A 25,171-nucleotide genomic window follows, 5' to 3' on the forward strand; every position below is an offset into this window, starting at 1 on the left:
TCAATATTGTTGCAACTGCATTGGCATAGACAACAAAATGATACTAATGCTAATGCAGTATTGGTATACGTCTATTACCGGAATGATAAAAATACACTTCAGTAACTGAGTAATACTTCTACACATGAAACCATGGCAGCATGAGCAACTAATAGTAAAGTATCATTTGTGTTGAACCGAAATAATATGGTTTCGATACCTTGTAATATTGGCCTCAGCATGCATCCACATTCTTCAAAGCATGCCAAGACCAACTCACATTTATAAGAGTATCACAATTAGAAAGTCAATTAAATTAAAATTTATAACAAGGAATAAAAAATATATATAACAAACATCTTGACTAATCATCATAGTTTATCAATACAAAATAAATATCTTGTATCATTTTGAAGCTTTGGTTCCCATAGACTCTAGTGAGATCAACTCAAAAACGGATTAAGTAATGCTCCTAGACATCTTGTATTTAAAATAGTTTTAAACCTTTATGGAAAATGTCTATTACCATAGTGATACACTTTATGTCAACTAATATTGATCAGTACTTGAAATCATAGAAGCAGCAATGGTTTTTGAATGGCATTCCTCCTTAGAAGAAGGAAAAGAAAATAAAGAGTAGAGATTACAGAGTCAAAAAGAAGAGAAGAATAGAAGGGAAAGGAAGAATCCCTAGTCTCGGCTTAGCATTTATCATAATATCACCTTTAAAACACATAAAACAATTATAATGAAATTCTTAGTTGCATTAATCAGATTGTTGCATACTTTAAATACTTGAACTATCATGGATGTAACTAAGATGAAGGAAAAAAAAACACATACCACTGATGATAGCACTTCCTGCACATAGCATGGCAACAATTTGGCAAAACAACCTTGCTGTTGGACTCCATGCAGATAGCACATTCTTCCTCTCTTTCAACTTCTATTTCTGATATTTGCTGCTTGCCCTCATCTTCTCTTCTCCTATATCTTTCCATACAAATGGCTTTTTGTCTTTTATCCTCCATATCAGTTATGCCTTTGGGTAGTTGCATTAAAGAAGGTAAAATCACACCTATATATTCACACAATTCAAAGGCCATATCAAGAATATTGATATATTCAGTGATACATGCGTTTGAACATAAGACAATATGCATACCATAGAACTCCTGGATACTCGCTTTCCTTTCCTGGATAGACATCGTTGTTTTTCCATCAACATAAACCTGCATAGTGAAAAATGAGAGGTCATAAAAAGATGAGGGAAGAAGAAACAACAGAGAAAATTCCATATGTTTTCGCTGCTGGATATAACATAAAAACTAGTAGCTGGATATGACAACCTTATAAATGAGAATTCTCAAAAGACCAAGAGCCCCTGCAAAGCTACAATCTGTCCATTGTACAAGGAAAAGGAACAAATGTGCAGTTGGACTATATGACATTCGCATCTGAAGACAGGCACCATCATATTCTCTTGGGAAATCTGAAGCCCTGCACTTCAACAGACATTAGATATTGTAACGTGAAGGCAACAGCAAGACTAAACCACGAGTTTTCTCTTTTTTGAGGTCTGATTAGGTTAAGAAGCATTTCACTATGGTTTTAAAATTTTAGTTTCAACTGAGATAAGAATTTCTATTTATAAAGAAAACAAAACTAGATAAGGATTAATAAACTTCTCAAATAAACATAACAAATGTTGGATCTTTGGAACTACTATTACTGCAAGTTACACACGCAAAGTGAGATAGCAAAGAAGGAAGCAACCAGACAATAATATCTAGTGGTACTCAAATAAAAGTTAGCCATCATAGGCTCAAACTTTATGGTGTTAAACCAATAAGCTAGAAGCACCTCAATGTATGTCATTTCATAAGTAAATGAGGGGGAAAAGAAATAAACAAGTGTCAGGAACAGAACCACATCAGGGGAAGAAAAAGAGATGACCTTGGGATGATTTGAAAAGGGGATCAGCCAAAACTGACTTGAGACTAGAGCAAACCGATCAAATGGATAAAGTAGGAACAAATGATGGAAATAACAAAAACAAAAAAAAGGACATTTGGCTGGTATAGGTAGGAAAAAGTAGCACCATCCCATCCCACCACTCATTTGAAAAGAAATGCCCTGAGAACCCCATCATAAGCAAGCAGAAATAGGCAGTAATTTCCATAGTTTTAGTTATTCTCATCTTAGATAATCTCTGAGGAATATCATTCGGTAAAACCTCCATATACAATGCGGCAACACTTCATTCTGGCTGAGAATTACTAAAACCAAAAACTGCACAAGAATTAACTTCCACTTCATTAAATTGTGTCAATCGCGGCAATGGGCTTGATTTTTCAACAACCAGATGATCAATGTGTAAAGTGGGTGTTTAAATACCTTCGCCTGATAGAAAAACCCTACAAAGCTGACGATTATCAAAATTTAACTTTTACATAAAAAGGCACCTGTAACTGCTCATCCTACAAAAACAAGCAGCCCTCGGAAGACCATTGCATAGAGTCGTAGGAGCCAGTATTTGCTTAATAATTTCACATTTAACTGAATGAAGTTAAAGAGAAATTTCAAATCCACCTAGTAATTCTCGACCTCCCATAGAATGAACAAGCAAACACAACCAGGACATACCAGCATTATCTACTAGTGTCAAAAAAATCACAAAATCATAAACCAGCCCCACCATGAAATTACAACCAAAGTAACAATTCGTAGAGCAATTCTCGCATGGAGCAGAACAGAACAATATGGGGATCAAAAGATCGGGCGACGGCGGAGGAATTCCACTCACACTGAGTTGGCATGCTGGATGTCAGCTTCGAGCACCTTGAGCGAGTCCTTGAAGGATTTACGCATGGGAACGATGCCCATCTCCGCCCGAAATCATCCAAGACGATCGATCAAGTCCCCAACTCACTCCGCCTCCCCGCCCCCTAATTTCTCGATCCACCAAACCCTAATAATCTGCTCCTCCTCCTCCTGTCTCTCTCAACTTGCTGTTCCCGTTGCTTTAGAAGAGCGAAGAGAGTAAACGGCAAGAGCACCAAGCGAGAAGAGGGTCAGCTGTTCGACACGTGGACGAAGTAGACCTCCCCGCGCACCCTATAGAGGCGGGGGTTGCACAAGAAATATTTAATCGTCGGGTCCCATCGAAAGCAACGGCTTTGATTCGTTGGGAAAAAGCAAGTACGTTTCGGTGGGGGCGGTTTTATCGTCGTCGGAGTCGGGTATAAATAAAGCTGCTTGCGCTATCCGAACGCTCGAAAAGGATCAATTCATTAAACTGTCATTGTAGCCGACACTAAAATAAAATACTTAATTTGTCACAATTTTGTTGGTTGGCGGTTTGGCGATGATGCTCCTCCAACTGCCGTTGTATTAAAATGAGAATTTTGATTCACTAAGGCACGTAGGTGTTCTAATAATTAAACTATAAAAGTGAGATCAAATTTATTAACTCTAATTCAATAGAGAGTATTCTGAACTTATATGTTCGATTGATTTAATTGTTCCACTTAAATGTCTCCTTGTGCTTCAAGATAATCCGTATTGTGCCTCCGGGGTGTGGGATTTAGTTGCTTACGTAAGTAATTAGATATCAACATTCTGAAACATTGACTGAAGAATGACGTGTCATTCACGCTTCTCAATTTATCCCTAATGTTTGATGAAAAATTTTTATGAGAACGAATCAATCACCTTTAGAATTAATCGGTTCAAATAATTGGATTTCTAGAATAATGCTTATTGTGCCCTTCGAGCATGGGTAGCAACAAGACGCTTGCTAGATTCTCAAGTGCACCATACTTCAATTCTTGACTAAAGCATGCACATACTTTATTTGGTGGAAAAATTAAGAGAAATAACACAAAGTACAATCATCCAAATGTAGCCGTCGATACTCTATTTGGTGGAGAAACTATAAGAAATAGCACGAAGTATGATTATTCAAGTGTAGCAGAGCGATCGTGCTTGCAACTCACGACTCTAGTACTCGGGTGAAGCATGACTCTCTATGTTAATGGGTCAATTGTAAGGGTCGATTATTGATGATCTTTAACACGAATACTTTTAGATGTACCGAGTGGGTGAATTAAAGGGGAGGACCTCTCACCTATAAGAATAATCAAGTCTATAAGAGTTTGGATATATTTTGAAATATCAAATAATAATAATAATAATGTATTTTTTAAATAATTAAAATTTACAATTCATACAGTATATGCATATGCATGTAGTATTTGAATAATTAATGATATTGGGATGTCATCTTAAAAGTTATTTTACTTATTAAATTTATTTGAGGTGTAAAATATAGGATTGAACTGTATATTTAAAAATTAATTGATATTCAAATATCTCATAAACATCGAAACAATGCGTACTACAATTAAATTTTAATTTATTCCGTCTATTTTGGATCCGTGACTCAGATTAAAAACTAGTTAAGAATAATTTATATAAATAATGTACAGTCCTCAAATTCAGATTGAAAACTATATAATTACGTCATGCCTAGATTGATCCAGGATTATAAATTAAAACTTTTTAATAAAAAAAACATCTCAATTATAATAAAATTTATCATTTATTTTTTTATTTTTATAGTTCACTCTCTCCGTCACCCCCACCTATGCTGTCTGGAAACTTGGAGACGGGAAACGGGAAACGTGGAAACGGAAACGGGAAACGGCAATAGTTAAAGTTTCCGATTTTTGGAAACGTCGAAGACCTACAGTGTCAAAGACCTAAAATTAAATAGCCTTAACTTTAATTTAGAAGGGATTAATTAAATAAACTTAATATGGATGGGGTTTGATCAATCAAATCATAATTCATTTAGGATTAAGAGGTTTAGTGGGTTTAATGGGTAGTGGATGGATTAATGAATTAACTGTTTAAACCCAAACCCATTAACATTAAGAAATTAATAAAGCTACGTAACCTAACTTCTTCTCCCGACTCCCAATCGCGATTCTCGCCGCCAGCCTCCCCTGTTCCGCTGACGCACGCACGCGCGACTGCCGTCGACACCGGAGTAGGAACCAAGGAAGCGCCGTCCCCTCTTCTCTTCTTCTTTCCTTCCTCACGTTCCTCCTCTGCCCTCGCTGTGATCGCCACCGCCGCCCTGTTCGCTGCCGCCTTCGACGTCGATCGCCACCGCCTCAAAGAGTCGATCGACGCCGCTTACTGCTTCCGACCGCACACGGCATCGCCGGATCGGAGAGCTCGTGAGGAGGCTTGATTGGGCTTCAATTTGAGGTAAGTGTTGGATTTTGGTTTAGGTTTGTTTAGCCCTGTTCTTCCTCCTCTCGATGCGCCGGTGTCTGCTCTTCTCACCAAGCCACTCCGGTGTCTGCTCTTCTCACCAAGCCACTGGAGAAGCCAGGGGTTGGCTGTGATGAAAACCTCTGCGGTTGCGGCGCCTGGTCCCCCATTGGCCGTTTCTTGTAAGTTTCCACGGATGGAAACGTTTCCCACCGTTTCGGAAACGGACGGCAGTCAAAATGCTGTTTCCAGACAGCATAGACCCGATCTTGACCTAACTAATGACATGCATTGACCTAACTAATGTCGTGATCAATTGTAATTTTTTGATTTACCTCTTCATAAATGGTCATGGAGTTGATCATGAAGAACCGCTAAAATGACGGATTCTACTGTTTACAGAAGAATAAATGATAAGTTTCTTGATATCTTCACTACTTTTTCCTGTGACACCGTGGGGAAAGCTCAGACATCAATGTCCTGGAACTGACCTTCTTACGGGCTTAACATTTCCCTCAATCAAATCAAAGAACTAGCTAGGAAGAACAACAGCGTACGTGTGTCTCTGATGGATTAAATGTGGATTTCTTGCTTATTTTAATGGGAGATGATAAAAGCTAGAGGTTATGTTCTTGTTCTAAGAATCCTGCAACAACGAACACTCTATCTCCCCCACACCAAACCAATTCCAATGAACTCTCCACTCTTATTGTGCTAGGATAGTAATTAATTCCACGGTCCCTATGGATTCGATATCTTTTATTACTTGGCGACATTCCGTATACTTGCGGAACACACATCAGGTCTGTGGTCTTTTGTTTGAGGGGGAGATTGTTGGGTTGCAACGGTGCAAACATAGTCCTACATCTAAAGCACATAGAAAAGATTATGGGTTTAAAAGGATGGAAGATATCTCCAGTGGGATGAGGCCTTTTGGGGAGAGCCCAAGAACAAAGCCATAAGGGTTTACACCCAAACTGGATAATATCATACCATTATGGAGATGCGGACATTTGGGGACCTACACCTTAAACTTCTATTAATGTTTCAATTTGCAGCATTATTCAAGAACTAGTATTACAAGCAATCTCAATATGATGGAGTGAATTTGTCTACTCCTATGTGGGTGTCTAAGGGTCATGTACGTTGTGTTGTATTTAGAGATTTGTGAATACACTTTTTGGATTGTATTTGGTCATCTTTTGTGAATACACTTTTGGGTTGTATTTGGTAGATATTTATGGTATATTTGTTCAATTTTGATGGTGATAAATATTTTATTCAATTAAAATTGTGTTGCAATAAAATATGATCAATTACTTCTATACTACAAATAAATGGTGGAGTAATACAATACAAAAGACTTTGACAAATTTAAATAGTGGCACAGTTAAATAAAACATTTACTTCATCACAATTTAAAATTACGAAGTTGTATGTGTAAATTACTTTGTTAAATTAAAATTTTTATTGCAATAAAATATGTTATATTATGTTTACACTTTGAAGAAGTAATACAATAAAAAAAATACTTTGATTAAATCAAATTATACAGAAGTAAAAGTAAATATTTACTATACCACAATACAAAAACTGTGAACTCATATGAATAACTTCTTTCGTCAATTAATATAATTTATGAAGTCGTATATGATGAACTAATTCAGTATTTTTATGAAACCGATGAAGTAAAAAAGTCTTTTTAATTTGAAATCAATCCAATTTTGAATTAGTTATGAACCGAATAAAGACTTCGATACTTTTATGGTGAAGTAATAAATTTACCTTTTTATTTCACATGTGTCTACCTCGATAATTATCTACTTATTGCTTTGTTGAATATTAGATGTTAAATCTATCAACCAAATTCGTATAGTGTTCCAGCAATCAACTTGTTTGACATATTAAATTTAACCATTTTATTATCTTGATAAATTTTTGTAAGAAAAATTTCTCCGTTGGTGAGGTTGGGCTTCGTAGTGTAGCATCAACTACAAGAATGATAATACGTACTAAAAGATAAAATCTATCACTTTATCATATTTTATTTTTTAATCTTTTTTCTAAAGCATAAAAATGTGAAGAGGTAGAAAATAAAAAAAAAAAATATATATATATATATATAAGTGGATAAAAATAATATAAATAAATAAATTTCCTTTTTCTATCGTTCATTATTTTTTATTTTTATCCCTCTCCTTAAATTTATTATTTATTATCAATTATTTTCTTTTCTCCTTAAATCTTTTTCCTCTCTTTTGCTTATAAATAAAAGCTAAAAATTAAAAAGATAAGCAAAGTGATTAAAATTTTGGCACGTTTAAATTTACTATAAGCATAAATAATAAGATTATTAATTATTTATTTAACTATTTTATTTTATCTTAAAGTCTAAGGTCTAATTGTGCAAAATGTGCAAAATGACTAGACCAAATCCACATATTTCATGGCAACTACTCAGTCAATTCATATTGAATTGCTATGAGAGAGGACCAAGTTTAACTACTACGTACATTAATTAATGCCATCCATCAATTGGCACCAAGACAATTCAATTCATATTATTGTAATAGATAATTGAAAGAAAGAGTCAACTTATTCATATATTAAATGAAGAAATAGACCTATAATTGCGAAAATTTTACATCCATCACAAGATTAAAAATAAAAATGTTGTTTTCAAATGATCTATAGAATTGAAAACAATACACGCCTAGCAAAACAAAAAACATAGATCTTTATCATTGACTTGGGAAAATATCAGTGGCTGAATTTTTGTCGATTAAAATTTAAATGTGCCATGTAACTTTTACACTCAACTCCCTCTTTTTTGGCTTTTGACCACTTCAGTGGATTCAAGGCCTTTTTTTCAAATATCAAACAATGTTGAATTACTACGAGCACCAGGTCCATATTAAATTTTGATGTGGGAGATGACGAAGATGAACTACTCTACTAATTAGTAGTTTAATAACCTCAATCAACTGGGAAAAGTCAACGCGTAAATTTTCAGAAGGAAAGAGTCAACTCAACCTCATTTTGCGTCATGCAAGTATATATCAAGCTGTACTCCATACGGAAAAGTCTCCTTACGGTAACAAAAGTCAACGTCAATTCTCTGTAATTAATCGTGTTATTTACTCTTGCAAGTAAAACATTGATCGATCGCTATATATGCGTGTGCATATGCGTCTAATCAATCTCCAACATCTCGTCTCTCTGCAGTGATCTTGTTGGATTAATTGAATGATGGCCATGATCAGCAAAAGCAGCTTCCTCCTCTTCTTCCTGCTCTCGGCTTTCGCTTGCACCGCGCGCGGTCAGGCGCTGTCGCCATCATTCTACAGCCAGACCTGCCCAAGTCTCGAGTTCATCGTGAGCTCGATCATGGCTACCTCCGTGCAGAGAGATCCGAGGATGGGGGCCTCCATCCTGCGTCTCTTCTTCCATGACTGCTTCGTCAACGTACTGAGACATATACATATCTATATTCTACCCCTCGAAAGAAATTCAGAGGAATTAATTAATTAGCTTCTTCTCGAGTGTTTGATATCTTTTGTTTCAGGGATGTGATGGATCGGTGTTGTTGGACGATACTCCGTGGTTGATCGGAGAGAAGAACGCCGGCGGGAACAGGAACTCCCTGCGCGGCTTTGAAGTCATCGATGCGATCAAGGCGAGCGTGGAAGCAGCTTGCAACGCGACGGTGTCGTGTGCCGATATCTTGGCTCTCGCGGCTCGGGATGGTGTCGCATTGGTAATTAATCGATCAGTTTAATATGTTTTTTCTTCCAAAAATGTTCGGATACGTACTCTGTCGAGTGTTTTGAATGATAATCACAAGTAACAGAATAAATATTTGGGGATTAAAGTTTGTTGAATTCTGTGGCAGCTTGGAGGACCAAGTTGGCAGGTGGATTTAGGGCGGCGGGATGGGCTGACGGCGAGCCGAGCGGCGGCGGAAGCCAATCTCCCGCCGTCGTCCTCGAGCCTGGCCGGCCTCATCGGGCTGTTCGGGATCAAAGGGCTCAGCCCCCGCGATCTGACTGCGCTGTCCGGCGCGCACACGATGGGCCGAGCCCAGTGCGTCAACTTCCGCGGTCACATCTACGCCGACAGAAACATCGACCCGAGCTTCGCCGCCTTCCGGCGGCAGACCTGCCCGGCCTTCGGCGGCGACGACAACTTGGCTCCGCTCGACAATCGGACCCAGGACCTGTTCGACAACGGGTACTACCAGAACCTAGTGGTGGGCCGGGGACTGATGCACTCCGACCAGGAGCTCTTCAACGGCGGCTCACAGGACTCGCTGGTCGGGCTGTACAGCGTCAGTACGTTCGATTTCTTCCGCGACTTCGTAGCAGCGATGGTGAAGATGGGCAACATTGGCGTCCTCACAGGAAGGCAAGGAGAGATCAGATTGAACTGCAGAAGGGTAAATTAACGGCCATCGTACGTCTCAGTGATCAACAATTTCTATTTTAATCGTGGAGTGAATGTTTCAAATGTTCTTGTATATCGTCAGCCTTCATGTTCAAGTGGGGTGGTTTGATTAATTGGTTTTATGCATGAATACGTGTATTTTCCTCCCAGTTTATTGCAGAAGATGAATAAATATTGTACGTTTCATTAAAAAAATCTGCTCAATTAGGAGAGAAGGTGAAGACTGAAGAGGCAGAGGAGTGGAAACAGCGGAGAGTACTGGTTTCCTTCGCCTTGAGGTTGCTGTTGCCTCGTCTCCTTCGAGCATGCACGTCGTCGCCGGCGCCAAGCCCACAGGGCCCCCGCGCTGTCTTCTCGTTCCCACGTACGACACTTGCCTTGCCCTCGAGCCCACGGTGCCCAGTACTGTGTATCCTCGAGCCCGTGGGCGCTCGCTGACTCCCCCGATCGCACTCATCATCGATCGCCTTTTATATCCACCGTCGTCGCCTCGAGCCAACCGCCCCTAAGCCTGCCAATCCTGTTGCTCATCGCAGAGCCTCTGCCTAAGCTCCTCTGTGACCGTATCTCGTCGTTGCCAAGATGCGTGCCATCCCCATAGATCTTGTTGCTGCTTGGGAGGACAAGAGATCGAGGAAAAATTTGAAATTTTGTCTCATTCTTGTCCGCCAACAAGGATTTCAGTTCCTTGCTGTGGCATTTCATCATTGTTGTCACAGTAGTATTCATTTTGCGAAGATCTTCTTCATTATTATGCTAAAAATATCATTCTTAAACAGTTTGTGTACAATAGATTACGAATTAATAAAAATAGAATAATCAAAAATCTACTCTTAAAGTTCTTTAGCTATCCAAATAATTCAGACTAAAATTTGATTTTCTTTTTCTAATGTTTTCTTAAATTTTATTATTAGCGATCGACACGTCCAATGACGGAGACACGTCCTGGGTCCCACACTTGACCGTTGACCGCCTTCTTCCCCACTGCCGTAAAAAACGCACACCACGATTGTTTATTTGTTCGTCTCTCTCTTCGTTCGCGTGTGCGTGTACGGGTGAGCGTGAGTTGGATGCAGTAGTACACCAAACCAACCCTCCGATAAAAGTACACCATACATGGCAAGCAACAATCACAATCTCACTCACACCGACACAGCAATTGCGGTAGCGACGAAGGCTATAGCCGTAGCCGTAGCCGTAGCGTTAGGAAACAGATTATAATATATCCAAAGCACAGTGGCGGAAGCTACGTGCTATCGATCTCCGCTATTTACCACAGTTCGCACCTCTGTTGTGTCTCTAGCCCACACACCGCACCATTTCCTCCCTCCAATCATTCTCCCTCCTCCTCCTCCTCCTCCTCCTTGCTTCCAATTTTCTTCGTACGGCTGAATCCCAACTGCCCTCCTGCGGTGCCAGCGGACGCGAAGGGCGAGCGAGGTGAGCTGCCCGGTAGCCGACGCCGGGGGTCTAGGGTTGGTCGTTGTACGCCTTCGGGTTCCTTCTTCGGCCAGGAATGATGTGGTTCGCGGCTTCGAATTGAGATCCGCGCCTCGCATTTGGGTTTCTGATTCGGTTTCGGCACGGCTTTGATGCGGGTTTCGATCCTGAGAGGCCAGGGCAAGACAGTGGAGAGTTTTCCGGCCTCGATCTGACGTAGGGAGTTAGGGTTCCCGTGTATGAATTGTTCCGCGCGGATGAGCTCGTGAAAGGGAATTAGGGCTCTTTTTGTCTGATGTGTTTTTTGAAGTTTGTGGCTGGGATGTTGAGGGAGATCGAGAGGTGAACGTTTGGGGGAAAGTTGGGCTTTACGGGGATATTTGGTATTCCGTCTTGTTGCGGTGGGAGTACATGGGGAATAAGATAGGGAGGAAGAGGCAGGTTGTGGATGAGCAGTATACTAGGCCGCAGGGACTTTACCAGCATCGCGACATTGACCAGAAGAAGTTGAGGAAACTCATACTCGAATCCAAGTTGGCGCCTTGCTACCCTTGGTGCGACGAATACGCTCTTGATCTGGAAGAGTGTCCCATCTGTTTCCTGGTAACTATCTCTTTTGTCCTGATTGTTTAGAATTCAAATTGATTGCTTCGTTTGAGAAAAACCTGATATATGCCTGACTTCATGCCGTAATCTGCTCATAGCCTAATACTTGTCATTTGCTAGCCCTTTTGTTTATATATGCTGACTTAATTTGGACTGTTCACCAGCTTTTTAAATTAATGTTTTTTGTAGTATTATCCCAGTCTTAATCGGTCAAGGTGTTGCATGAAAGAGATATGCACAGGTAATGTGATTCTCTAATCTTGTGAAGTCCATTTTTGTCTGTTGTGCTCATCAAGGTTATCTATATTCTGATTAATGTACGATTCTTCTTGAAGAGTGTTTCCTTCAAATGACGCCACCTGATGTAACTCGGCCAACACAGTATCCTTGGTTTTCTTTTGGCAATTAGTTGTTTGGAATTTGCACTATGTAAAGTTTAATACTTAACCTAATAGGTGCCCATTTTGCAAAACCTCAAATTATGCTGTCAAATACCATGGTATGAAGACAAAAGAGGAGAAGGGAATGGAAGAAGTTGTAAGTTTTTTTTTATTTTGTATTATCTTGGTGCCCCTTTTTCATGGTTATATGAATTGTCAATCTGGTTTTTTCATACGTATATATTTTCTTCTGAGTACAGGAAGAGCAGAAAGTCATTGAAGCAAAAATAAGGATACGACAGCAGGAAATTCAAGATGAAGGAAAAAGACTGAAGAAAAGACAAGATACAAGTTCATCTAGAAGAATGATCAATGCAGAGGGTGAAATTCAAGATGAAGCAAAAAGGTTGAAGAAAAGACAAGATTCATGTTCGTCAAGCAAAACAATTGATCCAACAGATGAGTACTGTAACATAGGTGACACCTCCCTTCTAGTTCCCCCACTTGACATTTTCTCTACTGTTCTAACATCCGATTATTAAAATCGACCTAATGCATGCTCCTTTTTCTTGCCTTAACAACACAGCAGTACCATCTTTTAAACGATCTACACAAACTAGTGAAATCTTTCCATCTCAAGCCTCATGCTCTGTGCCAGCAGGGCTGCCTTCAAACTCTAGAAACAGGTAGAAACTGTTCCAGTTTCTATACTAATTTAGTAGTTTGGTTCCGTTATTACTCCTGATGTATTATCCTGTTCGCAGTAGTTTGGTTTTGATATGCCCAATACCATTTTCTGGAATTCATCATAGATTGGACTGAGTATTATTATTTTATCTTTACTATTGCCTTCATCTTGAACTCTGAATCTGCTCATGTTTGGTGCACTGATTCTTTATAACTTCATTATAAGTCTGAATTTGTAGCTGCCAAATTTGGTTGTATATATTTACAAAATTGATAATTTTCTCATTTTCCTCATTTTCTTAGAATTTCTTTAGTTGAAGATATGTCTCTTCAAATTGTTGCAACCTGTCCAGTAATGAGGATCACAAATGAGCTCTTGGATCATTGAACCGGATGCACAATGAACATAACCAACCTATTACTCTCTTTGAGGAATTGTCCAATTCGTGATTATTGCAGTTGGATATAAACTCTAACAACCTTTATCTTATTTTTCTTAAGAAATTAAATTCCCACCTACCCAAGACAAATAACTACTCAATGTGATATTAGGAGTGAAACTAGGTTAGGTCAAGCAGCTTTTTGAAAAAACCTGAACCTACCTGAATTCATTTGGGTTATAAAAAAAAAACTCAAATTTGAACTAGAATTACAGATTAAAAAAATAACCCAAATTAGGTTGGATTACTATCTTTTGGGTAATTATATGAAAACCAAAATCCAATTGGAAACCCTAGAGAATCAGTTTGAATTGGTTTTCTCAGATCTGATACTAAGTTGTTATTTGGTTCTTGTTTAATGGTGAACATAAAAAAATGGAGAGGTAATGAGGATAAAAATGGTAATGAGGATAAAGATGACAGTCCAGATAAGAATTAGAAATTGATTCAAATTACTGATGACTAACCATATTTGGAATCTCAATTATATTGATCCTTATTTTCATATTTGTTATTATCATGTTTATCATGATATATTTACCTTGTTTATTATTATATTTTCATATATTATTTTAGCAATCTGTATGCATAGGTTGGTTAGCCTATTATAATAATTATAATGAAGCAATTGTCTTCTCTTTACTTTTCTCTTTATTCTTTCTTTCTATCTCTATATATTTCAACATGGTATCAGAGCGATGGTCCATCGCTTCTTTTTCCAACTATAGCCGTCAATTTGGGTTAAGCCCGCCGGGTTGGCCCGCCCCGCCAAGTAATTTAAGCGGGTTGGGTTGAAATTTTATCAACCCATTTTAAGATGAGTTCAGATGGGTTAACCCGCCTAGGCCTGCGATTCACGTGGATTGGCCTACGGTGGACTTGGGTTGACTCACGGGTTGAGAAAGTTTTTTTATTTATTTTAAATTTTAAAATTAAAGTAGAAAATTTAATAAATTAGTGGGTTTGATCCTAAATTACAATTCAAGCTTAAAAATTACAATTCAGATTTAAAATTTTCAACTTAATCAATTTAAATTATAATCCAAACTTAAAATTTTTAATATTTTTAATATTTTTTTATTTTTTGATAGACCCGTGGGTTGGCCCGCCTAACCCGCAGCCCGTCTTGAGTTGGATTGGGTTGGAGATTTCCCAATCCGCCAAATTGATCGATCGTCCCACCCCGCCATATGATGTGTTTTTAGTTGGTTGACCCGCCCTGCCATGGGTTGACCCGCTTGACAGCTCTACTTCCAACCACCATCAACCCACTGATTGCTACAAAGAATGACCATCAATTTGAGCAAGTTGGACTCCGACAGATTCATTTCTACAACATTTAATGACTCCGTCAAGCTCTTCCTCATCGGCGTCAAGATGGACAATTAGGTGATGCAAAGGTCGGGATAGATGGTCATCGTGATTAGAGCAGTCAGTACCGTCCTCACCTTCAATGTGAACTCTGCCACCTTACGAGCTTTTTCTCGCAAGATATGAAACGAATATCGTGTCTGCTCTTCCTCAACTCTGTCACCACCTACCCCGTTCTCACCTAAATCCTTGCCAAGACTAAACTGCTCAACTCAAAGATTGGTCGCATCTCCATCTCCGCCACCATGGCCAACAATGTCATCATGTGGACCCTCTTCACTCTCACGAGTCGACCTCTCAGAGTTCGACCCGCTGTCATCGCTCTAGATCACCCTCTCCGGCTTCAAGATGCTCACCAGGCTGTTGACGGAATCCATAGGCATCTACTCCATCACTGGGGTGTTCTTCGCCGGATTGGTGTTGATGATGTTGTCGGCAGTGTTCCTCCGCCAGCATAGGTGGCTCTTGGTGGGGACCACAACAACGTGGTTCCTCCTGATATCGCATTTTGTAGCCAAAACTAGATGCAAAAGGACATCTTCAAGGTGATCAACCTCATGAGTCTGACAAAGGACGTGAGCGCACCAGGAGGTGTTCGAGATTTCGGGAGCCATGACTATTGTCATAATGTTCGGCACCTTCCTCGGCTACTGGTTCACTGTCTACTACATCGAAAGGATCAGAAGGTGTTTGATTCAACTCATCGGTTTCTTCATGATGTCCCTATTCATGCTAATCATGAGCATCCAATACGGCTACCTGCACGACCATAATGCCGCCCTCTTCATTCTCAATTTCTTCTTCACCAACTTCGGCCCCAACAACACCACCTTCGTGCTGTTGGCAGAGCTCTTCCCAACTTGAATTCGCTCCACTTGCCACGTCATTAGCGCCACCTCTGGCAAGGCTGGTGCCCTCATTTGCCACGTTTGTCATGCAGAGTTACACGCTGAACCAGGAGCCCGACAAAATTTGCAAGGCCCTCATCGTCCTTGCCTTCACCAACATGCTCAGATTCTTCTTCACCTTCTTTGTGTCGAAAATCAAGGGTCGGTCCCACGAGGAGATTTTCGGTGAGAATGACAGAGCCAGAGCCTACACCAACGTTTGTGAGGACCCCAACCTCTTCCATCACATTGCTCTGCTCTTCTTCGACGGAATAGACGACAAGGAGGCACTCACCTATTGCTGGCGCACCATTGAGAAGGTGAGGCGACTATGGCTACCGATCAACAGTAATCTCTTCCTTCATCCTTTATTCTTATTCCTCTCTCCTTTTCTTCTACCATCGGGAGTTGTACTCCTTTCTTCTTCTTAAAATTTTAAAAAAAGGGTTGGTCCGTGGCACGTCCCATCGCCGTGGGAATCCAACCCCTCTTTCTCATTTCACTCCATCAGGTTTCTCTTTTCCTCTTCGACAAAGCAGCGACAAGGGTTGTCTTCAATCTCAACACTCTACGAAGACCAGAAGTAAATCCTCTCCTTACCATCTCTTTACTCTCCTTCTTCATTAACATCAGGAAGCACTACAACTTCAGCACCATGGGTGAGTACCTCTCCAAATGCACGCTGCTAGCGGATGCTGTCCGAGATCATCATTGAGGTAGGCTAGTTCGTCCAGGACGAGAAGTCCTTGCATGGTGATTGCCCCTCATTATGGTGCCGGAGGGGGATCTTCCTATGGTGTGCCCGAGCGTCGCCTCACTGGCCACTCTCACTTTATCCAGGATATGGTTCTCTTCCGATGGCCAGTTCACCTTATCCAACTTCTGGAGGGTGACCTTCGCTTTTGGGATCTCACTATCGGACTCACCAATAAAGGACGTCATCTCCCTCGACAACTGTCATATTGTGTTGGTCTAAAGCGATTGCCGCTAGATGGGAGATTACTAGTTTACAGAGTTTTCTGCTTCCCTATTTACCGTCGCTCGTCATCGAGATCCTCATCTAGATCTCTCACCTTTTTTTACAATGCAGAGGACACGGCGCCTGATGCTCACTAGCTCTCTTACCAAGAATAGATGCGAAGGTCAAGGTGTCCGTTGCTCGTCATGGATATCCTTTTTCAAATCTTCCAGCAGTTCATCGACATCAATGTCATCATGTACTACGCACCAGTATTCTTCCAGACCATGGGGTTCCACAATGACGCCTCCTTGCTATCTGTCGTCATCATCGGGGTCGTCGACATCTTTTCCATCGTCATCCGCGTTCGGTCGAAGTCTTGCAGTTGGGCACCAGTCGGTGTTGCGCTTTCGACTTCTCCAACACCTCTAACTTGGCTTTCACCACCTTGGCCTTTGCTTGGTGTCCGCATCTATCCGCACGCTCTCCTTCTTCATGGCCTTCCGGTGTCCGTGTCTATCCGAGTGTGCACCTTCTTCATGGCCTTCTGATGTCCGCGTCTATCCGCATGCACACTTTTTTCATGGCTTTTTGGTATCCGTGTCTATCCGCTCGTGCATCTCCTTCATGGCTTTATGCGTCGTCTTTTTCTCCTCGTTAACCTCTCCCTCCGCATTCGTTAGAGGGAAATCAAGATTATTGAAGAAAGGACTTGGATCTAGATCGTAGCTTTGGGTCATTTCCGTGGCAGTTATCACCAAAGAACAACACACAATAAACATTTTTCTGAGTTTTGCTCAGCACACAACAACATATTTTCTTCTTTTTCCTCTTCTGCTCTAGTAAATTTCAGCTACCAAAACTGCAGCCTTTTTCTCTGTTGCTCTTTCTTCCAATGATGGATCATGTTCTAACCTTCAAATAGTAGCTCGTTATCTCTTTTATTGTTCTCTTCCATCAAAGGCAAAGTTCAGAACCATGTCAGAACTATCATATCATTAATCATACTAGTAGTCATTGTTCTAAAAGATTTGATTGACTATCTAGTTGAAGAAGATGTTCTCGACATATTAGTAATCAAACTCAACGTTCAACATCAGTCTGTTGAGTTTGTTGGGGGTAATGAGGATAAAGATGACAGTTGAGATAAGAATCAGAAATTGATTTCAAATTACTGATGACTAACTATATTTGGAATTTCAATCATATTTATCTTTATTTTCATATTTGTTATTATCATGTTTATTATGATATATTACCTTGTTTGTTATTATATTTTTTATATATTATTTTAGCAATCTGTATAAATAAGTTTGTTAGTTTATTATAATAATTATAATGAAGTAATTGTCTTTTCTTTACTTTTCTCTATATTCTTTCTTTCTATCTCTATCTATTTCAACAAAAGGAAAAGGGGATGATCATTCGAGGAAATCTACTTCCAATGGGAAAGTAATTGTCTTTCTTTCTATCTCGGAAATTTGCTTGATATAAAAGAGATCCATATATTGATTATTTAATGGCATCCAAAAGGGTGCAGTGTCTTCAATAAAACAACTAATTATAGTGAAAATTAAGGCCACAATTAATTCCAGACAAAATAGACAGAATAACTATTTCTGGAAAGATAGAGAGAATAACTTATTCTATAGAAATAAAGGAAGACAAATATAAATTGAATGGGTAAGTGGAGTAGTCGAGTTAATTCTCTTTTTTAGCCGTATCAATGTAGTATCCATGGCTATAGAACCACATAGGCAAATCAAATTTCTGAAATATTTTTATTGAATTGTAGAATCTTATGATCTTAATGCAATCCCATGGATCCCTTTACGTTCCTAATAACAACTCAATCCCGACAATTTTGAGAGAGAGAATTGTGGGACTGAAAATCATTACCAACCTTGGCTTTACGAAGTTGATAACAAGACTACAAAACTGGCATTAAAATAATTATAATACAATTATATAAACATATGTAAAGTTAACATATGTAAAGTTTGAAGCATAATAATAAATAGATAAGCAAAAAACAAAGAAACTAGAACATTTAGTCTAACATTTTCAAAGCTTAACAATTTGATAGAGGGTTTGCTGTGTGTGGTAGATTTTGAATGATAAGTTCTTAGTCAAACATGAACCATATAGTTGCTTTAGCAGATAAATATGTACAGATTCTACATGTCTGTGCCTTTTGACCTGGAACCAAATAACTCTAATCCGGAGGGAAAAGTGTTAAATGGCTTAATATTGGAATTGTGAAGTTGAAATTCTCTGTGAATTTATGGATGTGGGGTTTCATTTTATTGGATAGACTTCTAACTTTTAGGCTCTTTATTTTCTTAATTTCAGATACTATAATACATATCCTCTTCTCCTTTGCTGCAGCTTGGATTATAGCAAAAATGATTTAAAATTTTAAAGATGATAACAAGCACTATACATTTTAATAAGGAGTGGTACAAGCTCCCAACCTAATAACTTAGCTCCAATTACATGTGAAAATGCATTAGATTACTGCTCATTCCAAAAGTATAAGCTATTAGGAAATAGGCTTATTACAGAGACATGCTTCAACATTTTTTACTTTGGTCTCAATTTATTCTCAAATGTGGAACAACCTCTTGAATTTTTTGTATATCTAAAATGAAGCAAATTGTAAATACTAATTATCACTAAGTTGTATATGTCTTTTTCTCTGTTGTTCTTTCTTCCAATGATGGATCATGTTCTAACCTTCAAATAGTAGCTCGTTATCTCTTTTATTGTTCTCTTCCATCAAAGGCAAAGTTCAGAACCATGTCAGAACTATCATATCATTAATCATACTAGTAGTCATTGTTCTAAAAGATTTGATTGACTATCTAGTTGAAGAAGATGTTCTCGACATATTAGTAATCAAACTAACGTTCAACATCAGTCTGTTGAGTTTGTTGGGGGTAATGAGGATAAAGATGGTAATGAGGATAAAGATGACAGTTGAGATAAGAATCAGAAATTGATTTCAAATTACTGATGACTAACTATATTTGGAATTTCAATCATATTTATCTTTATTTTCATATTTGTTATTATCATGTTTATCATGATATATTACCTTGTTTGTTATTATATTTTTTATATATTATTTTAGCAATCTGTATAAATAAGTTTGTTAGTTTATTATAATAATTATAATGAAGTAATTGTCTTTTCTTTACTTTTCTCTATATTCTTTCTTTCTATCTCTATCTATTTCAACAAAAGGAAAAGGGGATGATCATTCGAGGAAATCTACTTCCAATGGGAAAGTAATTGTCTTTCTTTCTATCTCGGAAATTTGCTTGATATAAAAGAGATCCATATATTGATTATTTAATGGCATCCAAAAGGGTGCAGTGTCTTCAATAAAACAACTAATTATAGTGAAAATTAAGGCCACAATTAATTCCAGACAAAATAGACAGAATAACTATTTCTGGAAAGATAGAGAGAATAACTTATTCTATAGAAATAAAGGAAGACAAATATAAATTGAATGGGTAAGTGGAGTAGTCGAGTTAATTCTCTTTTTTAGCCGTATCAATGTAGTGTCCATGGCTATAGAACCACATAGGCAAATCAAATTTCTGAAATATTTTTATTACATTGTAGAATCTTATGATCTTAATGCAATCCCATGGATCCCTTTACGTTCCTAATAACAACTCAATCCCGACAATTTTGAGAGAGAGAATTGTGGGACTGAAAATCATTACCAACCTTGGCTTTACGAAGTTGATAACAAGACTACAAAACTGGCATTAAAATAATTATAATACAATTATATAAACATATGTAAAGTTAACATATGTAAAGTTTGAAGCATAATAATAAATAGATAAGCAAAAAACAAAGAAACTAGAACATTTAGTCTAACATTTTCAAAGCTTAACAATTTGATAGAGGGTTTGCTGTGTGTGGTAGATTTTGAATGATAACTTCTTAGTCAAACATGAACCATATAGTTGCTTTAGCAGATAAATATGTACAGATTCTACATGTCTGTGCCTTTTGACCTGGAACCAAATAACTCTAATCCGGAGGGAAAAGTGTTAAATGGCTTAATATTGGAATTGTGAAGTTGAAATTCTCTGTGAATTTATGGATGTGGGGTTTCATTTTATTGGATAGACTTCTAACTTTTAGGCTCTTTATTTTCTTAATTTCAACTATACATTTTAATAAGGAGTGGTACAAGCTCCCAACCTAATAACTTAGCTCCAATTACATGTGAAAATGCATTAGATTACTGCTCATTCCAAAAGTATAAGCTATTAGGAAATAGGCTTATTACAGAGACATGCTTCAACATTTTTTACTTTGGTCTCAATTTATTCTCAAATGTGGAACAACCTCTTGAATTTTTTGTATATCTAAAATGAAGCAAATTGTAAATACTAATTATCACTAAGTTGTATATGCCCAAAGAATGAAGAGCTAAACAAAAATTCCTTGGGAAGCATTTTAAATGGATAGAATTTTTGTGTAGTTCAATCATGATTTATAATATACCTAAATGGTAAATTTCTTTGGGAGTAGGAAGGGATCAATGCAAGGGTACTCTATGGTACCATACCAATTTTCTATTGTTACACAACATTTCTCTTTACTACTTGATTTCTATGTGGAGCTTGGTTCCTTAACACCTCAACCATATTTAAGAGACACTTTAAACTCATTCAACTTTTCTTATTGCTTTATTCCACTTTGTTAAAGAACAAATTGATTCTAGTAAAACAATTATGGAAGTCATTCACACTTTTCTTGATTCTTGAATTTTGTCAAAACATGTTAAGACACATGATCAAGCTACAATGCAAAACATTGCTGAAGAATTTGGTACCAATTTTGATGCTCTACCAATATAACTTGAGTTTTCTACTCACCTATGTGAAGCTTACTTCAAGAATTGTTGAACGTAGGCAACTATCTTATGTTGGAAAGCTGGACATGACCAGAAATGAAATATATGGGAAAAATCTTTTTGAACTTCGAGTTGTAAAATGCCTAAGAAATGTATAAGCAACCACAATATATAGATCATATCAAGATTCCTTTGACATGGTGATGATGTAAAGAGTATTTAAAATGCCTCATGGAGCAATGTATGAGTGTCTTTCAAATAGCAATCAATCCTAAGAATAAATGGTCGACAAGAAATATACACGTCAGGAAAATTGAATGCAAAATCAATATGAACAAGCAATATAGAGTTTTCTATAATTGAAAAAAATGTAACTATACAAAATAACCTGCAACTCTCAAGCTCATTTTGCCTTAGAAATAAACTTCTGATATGAGACAAATACACAGAAAATCAGGAAGAAAGACCAATAGTTGCTTATGAAACAACACATGATTGTGTTAGGTGGCAAGTGGAACAGTGGAAGAAAGAGATTATTAATGAGATTCTTATCACTCGATGATGAAAACCAACTAACAAAATGCAACAATTACCTGGCTTGAAAAATTACAATGCTTAATTGCTCCCACTAGGCAACCTTTTAAGTAAATTCTACAATTAAAACCCATGGATAGGTGGTATTAACATATAGATCCCTCATTTACAAAGAGACATTTACATCAAGCAAGTTGGTTCAAAAATATATCCAATTCCAAAAGTCCTGAAGGATTTGGTTGCCAAATCTCCTACCAAATCAACCACACAAATGAAATGCATTTGCTCTCTATATATTTTGTTCATTGGTGGAACAATAAATTAAAGGCTACATGCACAGTTTGTTCATTATAATACAGGTTCATCAACTCGATAGGAACATGTCCTAATTGAATAAAAAATTATGAACTTACATGTCGCTTGGCTCGTACCTTTGTAATGTGGCTATTAGAATCTACTTCTTTCTATACCAAGAGATTAAATTGCCCATCAAAACAATGTAATAACCTGATGCAGATCTTCTATTGTCAGATAAACTTCCTCATCAACATCAATATATCTCAAAATTTACACATGATGACAATTTTGATACAAAACATTGTTTCTAAGAATGTTCTAAGATACTATATAACAATATTTAAAGTATCATTTTGTGTCAAAGATTTGGTACTTGGCTAGAACCAAGGAATCAAATTTACTTCCATGTTGATCTGCACGAGCAAAATTTTTCATTTGGTCTACCAATTGGCATGTGAAAAGGCATGAGATACATGCCATGAGAATCATGAGTCACCTTCCTCCATGAGCAGCAAAGTAGAGCAGGGATTGATAACTTAACACACAAGAACATATACTTAGGTCACATCTAAGTATATTTAATCTTTTTTGCATGAGTTTCTGTTTTCTGTTTCTAAACTTACTTCACTGTTTGTCATTCTAAGACTAACTTTCTTCTCTTATGACCGTATCTTGCGAGTATCTTTCCACTTGAATTTATTGAATTTTTCTTGATATTCCTCTTCCAAATTGACAGGTGTCAATAATCAACTTCCTTTTGTCACTATACGTGCTATTGATCTAGAACTCCCATACTTTATAAAAGATACTGTGGTTCTTGCAGTTCAAATATTTATAGGTGGTTTTCTGGATATGTTCAATCTCAAAACTTCTCCTTATGTTTACTTTACTTTTCTTTTTTGATATCTTGATTTTTTGACATTGTTTAGTTTTCTAATTCTATCCTATCATTATTAGAGATAATCATCACATCAATGATGTTTGGACAAAATAAATATGACCTAACAAGATTTTCATGGTAATTTCTTTCTCATGTCATGTATCCTATTTGTCCATGTTAAATTTTTTAACATTTTTGTTGGATATACATTATCAGATAACTACTATAGTATTCACGACATATTTGCAATCGACTATCTGCAATGGAGGTTCTTACTTGGATAATTGGGCATAGGGCTACTAATCCTAGTAGTTCATAGTAAATCTTTCTAGTTAAGTTGCTAATGTGCATTCTAATTGTGGAGGTTCTTTTTTTTTTTTGCACTTTCTAGTTAAGCTACTAATCCTCGTATATACTCTAAAAAAGAGAAAGGAGATATTTTCATACAACAACAATCAAATTTTATTCCACTAGGTGGGGTCGGCTATATGGATCCTTCCATACCATTGGACTCTATCCCCTACTATATTATCATTTATATTTAAATAAATTTTATTTTATTTATTATTGCTAACTAAGTCATTCTTGCTCCTCTTCCTCGTTTGATGTGCATATTTGTTATAGTTTCATATTGCTTAACTTGAGCATTTATTAGTAGTCTAAGTATATGTCTATACCATATTAGTTTTCCCTCAATAGATATAATCTTGATTTTCTCTCTAGTATTTTCATTCACATATTAATCTTAACATTTCATCTCTATAACTCTCATCTTTTGCTCATGTGCTCAAGTCATAGTCCAACATTTAACTTCATATAACATAGTAGGTTTTTGTAAAACTTTCATTTAAGTCTTAAAGGTACTTTATAATCACAAAGAACACTTGCTACTATTCTCCATTTCACATCCTACTTGTATTTTATGTGAGATATCTCTTTCAATCCCTCCATCCTTTTACAAAAATGATTCTAAATACTTAAAACTTTCAGTTACAAACAACTTGTTATCTCCTATCTTCACATTTGTCTTATTACGCCTAATATTGTTAAACTTAAATTTTATATATTCTATCTTTACTTTTTAAAGCTTAAAATCTTTCACTTCTAGCGTTTCTCATCAAGATTCAAGTTTAACATTTATTCCTTCACATGTCTCATCTACTAAAACACAATATGCACCACGGTACTGTATCTTCGATGTGTCTATTGAGTTCATTTATGATTAATGTAAAACAGATATGGATTTAAAACTTTTCCTTGATGTAACTCTATCCTTATGAGAAACACTTCGATTAATCCGTCTGGAGTCTTCACTTCTGTCATTATATACTCACATATATATCCTTAATTAGTTTAATATATGTTATGGTAACACCTTTATTTCTAGAATTCTCTTGAGATTGTATTATAAATTTTTTCTAGGTCGACAAATATCATGTGTAAGTCTTGCTTTTGTTCTGCTTTTGATACTTTTCAATTAATTGTTTGAGAAGATATATAACTTCTATTGTTGACCTTCTAAGCATAAATTCAAATTGAATTTCGATCACTGTGGTATTCTTCTATATTTTTTCTATTACTCTTTCCCAAAGTTCATTGTATAATTCATTAATTTAATACTCTTATAGTTTGTCCAATTTTTAACGTCTTCTTTTCACTTATATAAGGGAACTAGAGTACTTACCCTCCACTAATAAGATTGCTTTTCATTTGTAATATAAAATTGAATAATTTTGTAAGTCATTCAATACCAATCTTTAGGCATTTTTATACCTCTATCGGAATATCATCTGTCCAACTATTTTTTCATTGTGCATTTCATTTAAAGCTTGCTCAACTTTTGAAATTTAAATTTTATGATAAAAATTGAAATTTCTATACTCATTCTACAATACCTACTCCATTTCTTATTTTATTTTTTTGTGTACCATAATTTAAAATCTAAAATTTCTATCATCTTTGCCTTCTCTCCTACCTTTGTCTCTTGTATACACAAAATGTTAATTTTTTTTTTCTAATTTTCGTATTTACTATCTCCATTGCTTTACTAGTGAACGTATTTAGATTCCATGTGTTAGAACTCTTGCATATTTAACACTAC

The 25,171-nt window shown here is 37.1% G+C and overlaps 3 protein-coding genes across 4 annotated transcripts; 2 read left to right on the forward strand and 1 right to left on the reverse strand.

Annotated features, from left to right (window-relative positions):
* Positions 1–698: 698 nt before the first annotated feature.
* LOC141848304 (E3 ubiquitin-protein ligase AIRP2-like) lies at positions 699–2,950 on the reverse strand. Its single transcript, XM_074736344.1, has 5 exons — positions 2,786–2,950; positions 1,329–1,479; positions 1,145–1,211; positions 823–1,057; positions 699–702 (listed from the first exon to the last, which is right to left on the reverse strand). The coding sequence occupies exons 1-5, from the start codon at positions 2,863–2,865 to the stop codon at positions 699–701; spliced, it is 537 nt and encodes a 178-aa protein (XP_074592445.1). The 5' UTR covers positions 2,866–2,950.
* A 5,545-nt stretch (positions 2,951–8,495) lies between these two features.
* Positions 8,496–9,830, forward strand: LOC141811461 (peroxidase P7-like). The gene is made up of 3 exons (XM_074699492.1): positions 8,496–8,727; positions 8,828–9,019; positions 9,155–9,830. The coding sequence occupies exons 1-3, from the start codon at positions 8,509–8,511 to the stop codon at positions 9,704–9,706; spliced, it is 963 nt and encodes a 320-aa protein (XP_074555593.1). The 5' UTR covers positions 8,496–8,508; the 3' UTR covers positions 9,707–9,830.
* A 1,155-nt stretch (positions 9,831–10,985) lies between these two features.
* Positions 10,986–12,821, forward strand: LOC141811706 (E3 ubiquitin-protein ligase DA2-like). Of its 2 annotated transcripts, none has more exons than XM_074699748.1 (6): positions 10,986–11,748; positions 11,941–11,992; positions 12,087–12,132; positions 12,207–12,288; positions 12,392–12,608; positions 12,721–12,821. In XM_074699748.1, the coding sequence occupies exons 1-6, from the start codon at positions 11,557–11,559 to the stop codon at positions 12,819–12,821; spliced, it is 690 nt and encodes a 229-aa protein (XP_074555849.1). In that variant the 5' UTR covers positions 10,986–11,556. The 2 variants fall into 2 exon arrangements, with proteins under 2 accessions (XP_074555849.1, XP_074555848.1); XM_074699747.1 differs by having other exon boundaries at positions 10,987–11,748; positions 12,718–12,821.
* Positions 12,822–25,171: the final 12,350 nt, after the last annotated feature.

This window comes from Curcuma longa, chromosome 17 (assembly GCF_044706935.1).
Source record: "Curcuma longa cultivar G26 ecotype Majalengka, Jawa Barat chromosome 17, ITB_CL_G26_1.1, whole genome shotgun sequence".
Taxonomy (NCBI): Eukaryota; Viridiplantae; Streptophyta; class Magnoliopsida; order Zingiberales; family Zingiberaceae; genus Curcuma; species Curcuma longa.